Source organism: Monocercomonoides exilis (genome assembly GCF_001643675.1).
Source record: "Monocercomonoides exilis strain PA203 chromosome Unknown scaffold5-2102611, whole genome shotgun sequence".
In the NCBI taxonomy this organism is placed as follows: Eukaryota; Preaxostyla; order Oxymonadida; family Polymastigidae; genus Monocercomonoides; species Monocercomonoides exilis.
In genome coordinates, this window is record NW_027150550.1 from 1705984 (window position 1) to 1719012 (window position 13029).

At 39.8% G+C, this 13029-nt stretch overlaps 1 protein-coding gene across 1 annotated transcript; it reads left to right on the top strand.

Annotated features, from left to right (window-relative positions):
- Window positions 1–1016: 1016 nt before the first annotated feature.
- Window positions 1017–12989, top strand: MONOS_1533 (putative Casein kinase I; the record flags this gene model as incomplete). The annotated part of the gene is made up of 3 exons (XM_067868200.1): window positions 1017–1330; window positions 1460–1848; window positions 2021–12989. 3 exons carry the CDS (start codon window positions 1017–1019, stop codon window positions 12958–12960), a joined length of 11643 nt encoding a protein of 3880 aa, XP_067734428.1. The 3' UTR covers window positions 12961–12989.
- Between the last annotated feature and the right edge of the window lie 40 nt (window positions 12990–13029).

Genomic DNA, 13029 nt, shown 5'->3' on the forward strand with positions numbered 1-13029 from the left:
TAATTGATATCCTTCACTTGAAAAAATATAGCTTTTTCTAATTGTTATTCTTTTTTTTCTTGAAATTTCTTACTTTTTTCCGCTAAAAGATGATGCTTGATTATTCATTTTTCTTAAAGTGTTCAATGCGATTCTGTTTTATTTCAGTTTTCTTTTTCTTTTTCTTTCTTTTTTTTTTTAAATGTGCGCATTAGTACTTGTTATATTATATTTCCTTCAATTTATTTTCATTGTTAAATAAAAATATTTTATTTTTTTCATTTCCTTTTTATTTAATTTAACCAGATATTTTTGTTCCCGGTAATTTTTACACTCTCCCACATTGCATCAGCACCTGTGTTTTCCACAAAATATTCTTTCTTTCTTTTTTCTTTTCTTTTCCTTTTTTATTTTTTATTAAGCTGACTGCATTTGCGTTCAAATTCATCATTGCTGTTGATTTCTATTCGTCATCCTTATATTCCCCCACACAATCCATTTGCACATATATATATATTTCCACACGCATATTGTTCCTTTTATTGAAAGCACATTTGATTTTTCAATAAGTTCACCAATTCACAATTACATAATGTTATTCACTATCATACCAGTCATTGCTGTGCGTTATAAAAATTATTCTATTCTTAGACATTTAACTATTGCGTTTTTTAACTAACTTATGTTCAACTCATATTTTTATTTATCCAACTCTTTTTTTTTTTTTTTTTATTAAAACTGATATAAATATTTCATTGCATTCTTTTCAAAAAGTTAAATAAAAAAATAAAATTCATTCTACACTAATAAAAAAAATTGAAACAAAGTTTAGTGCAAAAAATACTTCATTTCATTTCCTAATAGGAAAAAGAATTCATTGATCAAAGAATCAAAATGAATTATTAAGACAATAATTTTTTCTCAACTTTTTTGATACCCATACTTGACCGTTGCTGGTCTAAGTTCCGAAAAAAATATCTTTTTCTGGGGACTCAGCAGCTTTTAACGGTATTACCTCCGTGCTCCGTTAATATTTGATGGATGCTGCTGCATCTAGCCAGGATTCATCAACTCAGAATGCAATTCAAACGAACAATCAATGGATTATTGGAAGCATTTTCCATGTGGATGTCGAGAAGAAAGTTGGGTCTGGCTCTTTTGGAGAGATCTACAAAGGTAAAAATATTTTGAATGGCCTCGAAGTGGCAGTAAAAATCGAAAAGAAAGGAACATCTCTTCCTCAACTTCGACAAGAGGCTGCTTTGTATCGTTCTCTTTCATCAGCTGCTGGAATACCAAAAATATACTTTTGTGGAGAATATAAAAATTTTTATTGCATGGTTATGGATTTGTTTGGACCAAGTCTAGACAAACTTTTTTCGATGTGCAATCATTATTTTTGTTTGAAAACTGTTGTAAATCTTGCTCATCAAATCCTAACACGATTGCAAACCCTTCATACAAGAAATTTTATACACAGAGACATAAAACCAGATAATTTTGTGATTGGTCGTGGCTCATCAGAATCAGTTATCTATCTTATTGATCTTGGTCTTGCTCACAGATACAGAAACTCAAAAACAAAGAAACACATTCCTTTTAGAGAGCAAGTTGGAATCACTGGAACGCTCCGATATGTGAGTATTAACACTCATCGAGGCTTTGAGCAATCAAGAAGAGATGATCTGGAGTCATTAGGCTATTTACTTGTCTATTTCCTTAAAGGAGCGTTGCCTTGGCAAGGTCTTCGTACTGCCAATAAGAAAGAAAAGAGTGTTCGTGTTGGAGAGAAAAAGATAGAGACTCCTTTGGAAGAACTTTGCAAGAACGTTCCTTGGGAGTTTATGAGATTCATTCAATACGCAAGAGGTTTGAAAATTTTCATTTATTTCATTCTTTAAAAGAGTATTGCTTTCACATATAAATTCTCTTTATTTCATTTTCCAATTAAACTTGATTTGATATTTATTTGGTTTTGTTTTTCAAACATATTCATTCCATTTCTTTATTTTTGCTTATTTTTTTTGACGTATCCATTCAGAATTACCATTCGATGCCAAGCCTGATTACGAGTATCTTCATTCCCTTTTTTCCTGCCTCGCTCTGAAAGAAGGGTTTGTCTGCGATGAAATCTTTGAATGGAACGGAGGCGGCTGTTTGTCTGTCAACCCACCTCCTCTCATTGCCTCTTCCATTGACCCTTCTTCCTTCGCATCATCAACTTCTGCTTTTCTTTCCCACTCTTTTTCGTCTCCTCCAATCTTCCGCCTCTACTCTGCTGCCTCGCCAGCCTCCACCCCTCTCCCTCGCCTCTCCTCTTTTCCCCTGGAGCCTCAGATTCGTGTGGAGCGCAATCGACATTTCCCTCTTCCAGAGTCAACTGTTCCTTCTTGGTTCTTCCGCCCGTATGTCCCCTCAGCCACTGAGCGATTGAGGATGGCGCTGAGAGAAGCAGAGAGAGAGGAGAGGAGGAGACAGGCAGAAGAAGAGAGAGAGAACGAGAGGAAAAGGCTGCAGGCGTATCTGAGAGTGCATCCGGACTCACAGGCAGTGAAGGAGGCGCTGGAGAAGCTGAAGCAGAGGGCAGAGAGGAGAAGGATGAAGTGTGCATTCCAGGGAAGAGAAGGAGAAAGAAATAGAAAGGAAGAAGAGAAGGAAAGGGAGAAGGAGAAGGAGAGAGAAAGAGAAAGAGAAAAGGAAAGAGAAAGAAACACTCAAAAAGAGGAAGGGAAATCAGACAAAAAAGCAGAAGAAGAGAAGATAAAGCCTCAAATCATTCAGCCGGTTGAACCAATGCCATATCTCGGCTTTCCTACGCTTGTGGGGGATGAGCATGTGACAGTTGCATTGAAGCAGCCTTCTTCAAAATCATACGAAGCGGAACAGCGAGAGAAAGAAGAGGAAGAAGTGAGGAAAATGAAAGAAGAGAAGGAAGAGAAGGATGTGATGAATGTTGAAGAAGTTAATAAATTTTGTAATGAAAGAAAAATGAATCCAGAGATGAGTGAAAGAGCAATGCCGAAGTGCGAGCAGACTCAGCAAACATTCAGCGAAGGACAAAAAGACATCTCCACAGTCAATTGCGCTGTTGGATTTCCAAGTCAATCGACAGAAGAAGCCAAATGCAACCAGCTTCCTTCAGAAAATGCCTTCTCTCCCAAGCGAATGCATCACTCACAGCGACCAACCTGCCGCCTGTTGCTCCGCAGGCAGAGCCGATCACGTGCTCATTCGTCTTCTCCAACGTGCCATCGCTCCTGCAGGCACTCAACAACCTCTGCCACAAAAACAACAACTTTCCAAACTTCTTCTTCCTCTTCTTCTTTTTCCTCTTTTCCAACAAAATCATTCACCCAAAGGTGTTCTAACACAGCAACGCAAAGCATATACACTTCTCAAACACAAACAACTACTCAGACACAAGAAAGCAGCCTCAACCACGATCCATCTCATTCTCCTTCACTTTCATCCACTTCATCAACTTCCTCTTCTTCTTCTTCTTCCTCCTCATCTTCCTCTTTCTCATTTTATAACCAAACGCCTTTAAACCCCGCTGTTTCAGTTATCCACACCGATCACCCGCTCATCGAAGCCTCGTCTTTCCAGCAGCCTTTTCCTCCCCCTCTCCACCTCGTTGGCAATCCTAACACAACACACTTCACTCACCACAATCTCCATCTCTTTGCTGCCCATGATGCATTCACCAGCGACCCTTACTCTTTAAATCCTCGTGCTTCGCTGACAGAACGGTTCCGAATCCCTCTTGCTGCAACCATCGAAAGCAGATGCAGCAATAGCACCATGTTCACTCGTCCACTTGTTACTGGGCAGGGAATTGGTGCTGGAGAGCTCGAAGAAGAGGCGCTGCTGAGGAGAGAAGGGGAGCTGCAAGAGCGAGAGAGGATGAGGAGGATGATGGAGAGGAGAGAGAAAGAGAGAGAGAAGGAGCTGAAGAGGATTATGGAGATGGAGTATCGCTATTCGGTGTACAAACCGTTTGGAAGTGCTGCTTGCAGTCCAACTTCTCCGATGATAACACAACACATCAAGAAAAACAGGCATTCACAAAAGATCAATTCGTATGATAGAAATGGCACATTCAACATGAGCACACTTTCATATACTCCGCCATCATGGCAGGAAAGCTCAATGATTATGTCACAGGGACTGTTGAGGAGGAGGGAGAGAGAAGAGGAAAGGATGCAAAAACTGAGGAGGATGTCATATTCTCCGATGAAGGCGAAGAGGAAGATGAAAGAGGCAGAGGAAAGAGGAAAGAAATCATCGAGCAGGAAAGAGAGAGGAGAAGAAAGAAGGTCAATTTTTGAAGGGCTGAAGATGGATGTGGAGAGGGTGCAGCTGATGAAGCGATGGATTGAGTTGAATTCGCAGAGCACAGATTTTATTGTGGAAGGAGGAAGTATTGAGAGAGGAAGAGGAGAAGAAGAAGAGGAGGAGGATGATGATGACTTGGGAAATGAAGATAGTGAAAACAATAGTGTTAACAATAATGTAATCAATGCAAATAAACACAAAATGAAAAGAATATCAAAAGATGTGTCAAGTGATCAAATGCTGCTTCTTTCCTCTAATCATTCCAGTAAAAGCGATGAAAATCAAACAATTTCAAAGTCAGCTACTTCAGAAGCAAGAGAAGATTTTACCGACAATAAAGAAAAAAGGAAGACCAAAACGAAGAAGATGAAGTTTGCTTGGAAGAAGAACAAAAAGAATGGGTTAAAACTGACAAAAGAGTTAACAATACGTCCAATGACGATAAACTTGACTGAAGAAAAGGGAAAGCAGCAAAGCAAGATTTCTGCATTGAAAAGACTTTTTTCGTGGGGAAAGACTTCAAACAACACAATGTCAAAGAAAGGTTTCAAAGAAAAATTGATTGCAGAAAGGTTAGCTCAAAGAGAGTTGCAAAGAGCATTTGTAACAAAAGGAATACGAAATGGATCTTATCAACATGCTTCTTCCTCTTCATCTTCCTCCTCATCTACATCATCATCTTCTTCTTCTTCCTCTTCCTCTTCAGCATTCAATTCTGCCCAAGGAAACTATTCCTCTCTTGAAAATGACTTCAAACTTTCCAGAGGTGACAGAAGAAGAAGGAGGAGGAAGTTCACCTCCTTCGACAATTCAATTCTCACTGCTGATTCTGACTCGTATTCCACTGATCCTTCCATTCTAACAGAAAACGAGTCGCCGGAAACGATTTTGCGGACGCATCGGATGGTCTGCGACCTTCAAGACCGCATTTCAAAGCCAGAAACGCAGAGGCTGTTTGACGATGTGGTGCTTGTTGATGTGCTGGAAGTGGCCAATGGGAAAGCGCAGGAAAAGAAGATGATGCAGAAGAAGAAGAAGTGGGAGAACCAAATTATGAATGGAGTGGAAGATCGGAGAAATAACCCAATTTGTATTTCTCCGAGCCAGTTGTATCCATCTTGTGATATCAAAGATAAATTCAAGAATTGGCAGTTGATGCAGTTGAAGAGGAGGCAGCAAGGAATAAGAGATTTTGTGGCTTCGAGAATGAATGTGGTTCGAACCGGAGAAATGAGCAGCATCAATCTTTCAGACGGAGAATTTGAGGAGGAATTTGACAAGTGGTTTGACAAGTACTACAAGGAAAAAAGCAAAAGGAACAAAAGGAACAGAAAAAGAGGACGACTGCCAAATATGTGGAGGAAAGAGGAAGGAGGAGAAGGAGAAGGAGAAAGCGCTTTGAATGGATTGAGCTCAATGAAAGAGAAGAATTCTAATTCAGATGCAGAAAGTGAGTTTATGCTGTTTGAAGATGAAGCCAGTTTATATGAAAGCGTCGAATCTTTCGCACTTTTGATGGAAAAGAAGATGAAAATTGGCAAGTCGCGCTTGTCGATCGATTCTGAAGCAGAAAGCGAAACAAACGAAGGCAGTGAGAAAGGAAGAGGGAAGAAGGAGAAAAACAGAAAAATTGAAAAAGAAAAGATTTCTGATAAAAAGCAAAAATGTGATTCTTCTGTTGATTTTGGTGATATTAGTCATGATTTATCAGAAGATCCGAATAAAAACATGTCCAAAGAACGCTATGCAGTTACAAGAGAACAAATAGAAGGCAAAGAAGAGGTTCAATGGATCAAAATAGATGATAAAGATGGATGTGATCAAGTTGATTATCAAAAGAATCGTTTCAGCAAACGATTTTTTGGAAGAAAAAATGAAAAGAGGAGTAAAGACTTGCAATCAACTTCAAACATTTCTGAACAAACCACAGAAAGTTCAGAATGTGGCATAGATAACAAAAAACAAAAACACAAATTTGAAGGGAAAAGGAAACACGATGAGTCGATTGATGATTTTGAGCTTTTACAAGATGACAGCATGTTCCACAAGGAATCAGAAGAAAGCAAAACGAAGAAGTCAGCCACAGAAAGAAGCTCCCAAAGACACAGCAGCAAATCCCACTCATTCGAAAACGAAGGCAAAAAACACAAACTTCCTCATCATCATCATCTGCAGCAGCAACTGAATCAGAAGGAATCTAATGCACCATCTCAATCTACCAATCAACCCGCTCAGCTTCAAACAGATCCTTTCTCAATCAGCTCAACGCCAACCTTTTTAAATGCCACACCCACTCAGCCTTTGCTCATCCACACGGCATCACCTGACAGCAGCAACCAGCAGAACAGCCTCTCTGGAAACTCAAACATCCACTCCCGCACTCAAACTGCTCCTCTTCCTGTGTTCACAAACACAAAGCCAGCGGTTCTCAGTGCTTCGTGCACTCCAACCTCGCTTTCCACACCTTCTCCTTGTCTTCTGCCTCCGCTTTCGCACTCGACGCCTGTATATGGCACATCTCCTGCTTTCTTTGTGGGCTCCTCTGGTTCTTCTGCTTCTTCTGCCTCATCCACTTCTTCGAATGCTTTGTCCATTTCCAATTCATTGGAGATTCCTGTGTATAAACTGATGAAGCAACAGCACCAACATCCTTTTGACCCATCCCCGTTCAATATGAACATGCTGAAAGATTTTACTTCTTCATCGTCTTCATCATCATCTTCTTCTGTGATTTTTGCATCTGAACCTCCATTTTCTCACACAGCTCCTCCAAATGGAGTATTTTCGTCATCTTCTGTTCTTTCCTCGTGTGCCTTTTCGCTTTCTTCTTCAACTCCTCCGCCTCCTTCATTTCTGCAATCAACAACTTTGTCTTATTTCTATGCACATTCAGACAATTCTGCAAATGAAGCTATTTCTTTGCAGTTGGGAAAACAGAAAAGTGGCTCAATCAAAGAAGCAGATGAAGGAGAATACGGTTGTCACGAACAAAATGACAAGCAATTGACATTAGCATCATCATCTTCTTCTTCTTCTCTTTCATCAGCCTCATCCAACACAGCAACTGCTTCTTCGAATGCTGTGTCTGGCTCCTTTGGACCTGCCATGCGCCGCACCTCCTCCATCGCTCTTTCTCCTGCCACAAACATTCTTTCTGCCTCGTCTGCCTCTCAAACACCCCCACTCGTCCACTCCACCTCCACAAACTATCCTTCCTCTTTCTCTTCTCCACAGCAGCCTCAGTCTCATTCCCAGCCTCTTCAGACGTCTCAGAGCCCAACTGTCTCGCAGATGCATCCGATTTACGAACCAACTTCGTCCAGAACATCGCAAATCCTTTCTCCAATTCTCAATCCACTCGCTGCATCTTCGTTGGCATCGCTTCCCATCTCTTCTTATCAGTCCTCTTTTTCCTCCTCTCAAACGCCCATCCCTTCTCCTCTTTCTCCACAGATTGCTCAGTCCTTCACTCCTCCCACGCCTCGCATGAGCTACCAGCCTTCTCCAGGTGCAATGGCCACTTCTCTTTTAATGTCTCCTTACCCTTCCTCGTCTCCTTCCTCTTCTCCTCTTCCTTCTCCTTCCCCCACATTCTCCTATGCCTCTTCCCAATTTCCCTCACAAACCTCTTATCCAAACTCTTCTGCTTTGATTCCTGTTCAAAGCATTCCTTATCAACAGTCTCTGCAATGTGCTTCATTCAGTGATATTTCAACTTCTTTTTCTCCAACAATGAATATGCCAAATGGAGTGCTGATGCAACAAACTGACAAGCAAGCTGCTTCACAAGGATTTATCTTCCAAACTCTTATTCCTTCTTCTTATATTGTTCCTCCTTGTAAATCTCCCTTGTGCTCTTCTTCTTCTTCTTCTTCACCCTCCTCCTCATCTTCGTCATCATCATCATCTTCTTCTTCTTTTTCAGCTCCATCTTCATCTGCTTTATCTCCTTCACAAGAAGCTGAAGCAACCATTAATTCTCTTCAATTGCAGCAAAGAGCATCAGACAACCAACTGGATGATCAATTCGGTGGAAACCTCCAAAAAATCAAAATGAAGACGAAGAAATCCAAAAATAGCAGAAAATCGCAGCATAATCACAATCACAGCCACAGCTACAGCCTCAGTCAAAATAACAATCATAGCCATAATCATAAGCATAAGCATGATCCTAATCAATATCGCAAGCAAAGCCAGAATCCGAAGCAAAAACATGCACATCGCAAAGCCAAGCGGCGCCGAGATACACGCGGCGTTTCAGGGCTTGTGAGCATATCGTTGATGCCTTATTGTCCTCCTTCTGATATTTTGGGGGGAGGAGAGAGAAGAAAGAAGGAAAAGGAGAGGAGGAGGAGGGCTGAGCAGGACTGGTTAAAGGAAATGGAAGAAGCAATAGATGAGGAGATAAGTGAGTTGGAGGTGGGAAAGGAAGAGAAGATGGATAAAAAGAACAAGAAAAACAAAAAGGACAAAATGAATAAGACGAAGAAAACAAAGAAGAGAAACGACAAACGATACGATTTCGAAAACAAAGAGGAAGAGTTTGGCAGTTTGTGTTTGAGAAGGAAAGCGAATTATGTCGAGTCTGAAATGAAAGACAAGCCAGGCATTGTGAAAGCACAGCATCCGACTTCTGTTTCTGTTGATGCAGCATTCAAATGTGAATCTGAAGAAAGCAGAGGGGAAAGTTCTGAGGAAGATGATGATGAAGATGAGGATAGAGACAGAGATAGAGATAGAGATGCAATTAAAGAAGAAGATAGAGAAAGTGAAAGAGATGAAATGAACAGACTGAATGGACTTCTTCTGCCTGTTGCGAAGGAGCCAATTGATTTCAGAGATGCCCGCGGAGCAGCAAGAGATGCGAGGCTCAGATATATGGAGACGATTGAAGAGAAAGCAGCATTCAAAGAAAGAGAATGGGAAAGGAATGATACAAAGGGGAAGATGAATTCAGGATCTGGTGCGAAAGTGAAAGAAGGTTATGTTCAACCAAAAGAAAGAAGGGAGAAAGAGAAGAAGAAACAAAATCATAGAGAAAGAAGTGAAGATGAATTGCCTTTGTTGCAAGAGCAACAGCTTCCTCAGAAGTATGTTCAGATTCAGATGCTTCAGTTTTACGGGATTGATCATACTCCGATTGAAGACTTAGACAAATCCAAAGGCAAACAAAGCAAAAATATGAGAAACTGGAACAAGAATGGCTCAATTATCGATGATGACGACGATGTTGTGATTGTCAGCTTTGATGATGATGACAATGATGAATTCAGTGAAGTTTTGGACTACAACCGAATCAGATTCAAAAAGTTGAATGAACTTGTGAAAGAGACAGAAAGAAATCTGAATGGAAGAGAGGATTTTGAAGCAGAAAATGAGTTGAAATTGAAAGGGGAAAGAAAAAAATGTGGACATTCGACTTTGCAACGTCAAGATAGAAGCAGCAAAAATGAAACTTCTACAGAAACAATGAATTATGATCAATATTTGCAAAATTCATTTGTTCCATCTTCAATTCCGTTGAGTTATGCCATTTCTCCTACTGTTTCTCACCTTGAGACAACGCAGAAAAAACAGACATTTTCGAAGAAAGCTACAAAAGAACAAGAAAACAGTGTTATTTCACAGTGGCAGACAGCACATTTCACAAAAGACAAAACATCACAAATCGATTTTAGCAGAAATTCACCTCTCAATTTGCCTAACAATAACAAGAAATCTGATTCATTGCATCCTCATCCGTCGTCTTCTTCATCGTCGTCTTCATCTTCATCTTCATCTTCCAATTCTCATCGGACTCTGCCTGATCTCTCAAGATTTCCAGATGTTTACCGCTTTCATCTGTCTCCTCCGCCTTATTGTCATCACCTACCACTTCTTCCTGTGTTCTCTTCCACATCTTCTTCTGATCACTCATCAACAACAACCAAAGCAATAGCAATGTCAATAGGCAAGAACTGCTCAAAAAAGCTTGTCAAGTCTCGTTCTCATTCTATTTCTTATTCGCATTCGCATTCTCATTCTCATTCCAACTCTCATTCAGAAACAAGTTCGAATGCAAATTCGTCACAAACCACAAATTCCTCAAAGAAAGGCTCAGCTTCTGTACAAACGCCAATTTCAGATTCACATTTGTCAGCTTCATCAGCTTCTGTCCCTTCCTCTTCATCATCTTCTTCTTCTTCGGCAAATGTTTCGTCTTATATGCAAACAGAATCTACTGGCTTTACAACGTCTACTGCTTCATTGAATGTTGCTGGAAAGGAGATGTCATTGATTGCTCAGGTGAACGAAGAGGATTTGGTGGAGAAAGCAATGAAGGATATCCAAAATCGGAAAGAAGATAGAATCGCTGAAAGAACTTCGAAAGAAGCAAACCGAAGAGCAGAAGAAAGCAATTTAATGAGTAAAGATAGCATTGCACAAAAAATGATTGATGAACGAAAGAACGTTGCAAAAGAAGGAGTGATGAAGAAGAGCAAAGAGAGAGAAACTGTTATTGACGAAGAAGATGGAAAAAGTGGATTTGTGTGGAATCAGCTGGATAACACATTATTTGAAGATGAACCAAGAGATACGAAAGAAAACAGCAGAATTAGTGAAAAGAAAGGAATCTCATTGAAAAGAACTGTGACATGGAGAGAGAAAAGTGAGAAAAAGAAAGGCTTTGTTCGATTGAATGATAGTGAAGAAGAATATGGCAATCTTTCTTTGATGGATGAAGGAGATGATAAATGCAAAGAACAGAGATGTGAAGCTGTTGATGAAAACAAAAATGTTAAAGAAAAAGTTGAAAGCGAAGTATCCAAAAGAAATGATCATATTTCATTGCTTTCGTCGTCTTTAACACACAACAACGAACATCAATTTGCAGATTCGCTTTACAAAGCTCCTTCTCTTCTTCCAAATTCTGTTTCAATTCCATCTTCCAAGCACAATTTCATTAACAACAACAGAAGCACCCACTCTCCTTCTCAACTCTCTCCTTCCACTTCATCTTTTCCTTCTGATTTGTCTGATTATAAGCTTCCTCCCTCCATATCATCAAACACAATCCCTCCTTTTAATTATCCAAATCTCCTCTCTCAAACAACAGTTGATTTGCAGCAACCAATTTCTTCAAGCAATCCTATGCCTGTTAAAACAATAGCATCATCTTCTTCTCAACATTCTTCTCTGCCAATGAATTTGGTCTCTTCCGTTGCTCAAACTCAGCAGCTTTTGACTTCAGAGCCATCATTGGATTCTCCCTGTGCTTCTTTGACACCTGCTCCTTCTCCTCTGAAATCTGATGGCGCACCTGTATTCTCTCCTTCTGTGCTTTCTTCTTCTTATTCTTCTTCTCTATCTGAATGTATGTCATCTCCTTCCTCTGTCAATTCATCGGAGAAATTGGATATTTCTCCGTCTTTCACACCTCAGCAACAAAAGCCGCGTCTTTTGCACAGCTCAACACTTCAGCCAACTTCTCTTCATTCTCCTCATCATTTTACTGCACACTTCGATATGCTTAAACCAATTAGCAATGCTTCTGGATCCTTGCCTTCTTCTTCCAATCAGCAATCATCGTCTTCTTCTTCTTCTTCTTCTTCAATTCTATCGGAAACAGCAACTTCTCAAATATCTTCAATCAATCTTTCTTCTCCTTTGCTTTCTCCACCTCTCATCTGTAATACATCAACTTCATTGTCTATTGTTTCAAATTCATCTTCTTCCTCGTCTTCATCTTCACCCTCTTCTTCTCCCTCCTTCGTCTCATCATCTTCAACAGCATCATCAATATCAGCATCAGCATCAGCTTCTTCTTATTCCACATCTCATCCGCCTTCCACCCCTGCGCTGACAAAAAATCCTACTTCCTCCACTCTTTCGTCTGCATGTTCTCTCGTATCTTCTTCTGGAGCCTCTTTCAATGTTCAGTCTTCTCCTTCAACTTCTCAGCCAATGAATGTGTTTTCTCCCTCGCAACGAAGCATTTTACTGGATAGTTCAAATAAAAAGTTAAACAGTACTCAGTTTGAAGAGGATATCAAAAGAAAAGAAGCATATAAAAATACATCAGAATTACTATTTCATCAAACTTTTCCTTCAAGTGCCTCGCCAACAAACTCTTCCTCTTTGCCCTTCTCAGAGACTAACTCCACACTCACTGCTTTCTTCAACACTTTAATGTCGAATCAGAAAAAGGAGCCTTTAGTTGACTGTCACACAAATGTGATGTCTTCAAATGATTCTTTTGACAACAGAAAAGAAAACTTGATCAGAGGTGATAATAGAAAGAATAAAGCAATTGCAAACTTTATTGTTTCTGCTGATGAAAATATGAATATCAATCATTCTCATGAAGCAAATGAAAAAGATTTGGAGGGTGAAATTGACATTTTTGCAAAAGTTGCGAAAAAAGGACAAAATGTGTGCAAAGTCAAAGAATGGATGGAGAATTCCAACAAAGAAGAAAGTTGCGAACAGTCTGATGATTCGGAAACTGTGATTGCGGTTGACGATGAAGACGAAGATGCAGAGAGAGAAAGAGAAGGAGAAGATTGTGTTGGTGCAAAAATGAACGAATCTCTTTTGGGAGATAAACTGAGATTCTGGAATATTTATGAGCGCTCTGATAGTTCCAAAGGGAATATGAAAAAATGAAATTATGCATTTGAAACAGAAAGAAAAAAACAGAAAGATTCGAATTAGCTTCTTTAACTTAGATTTTAA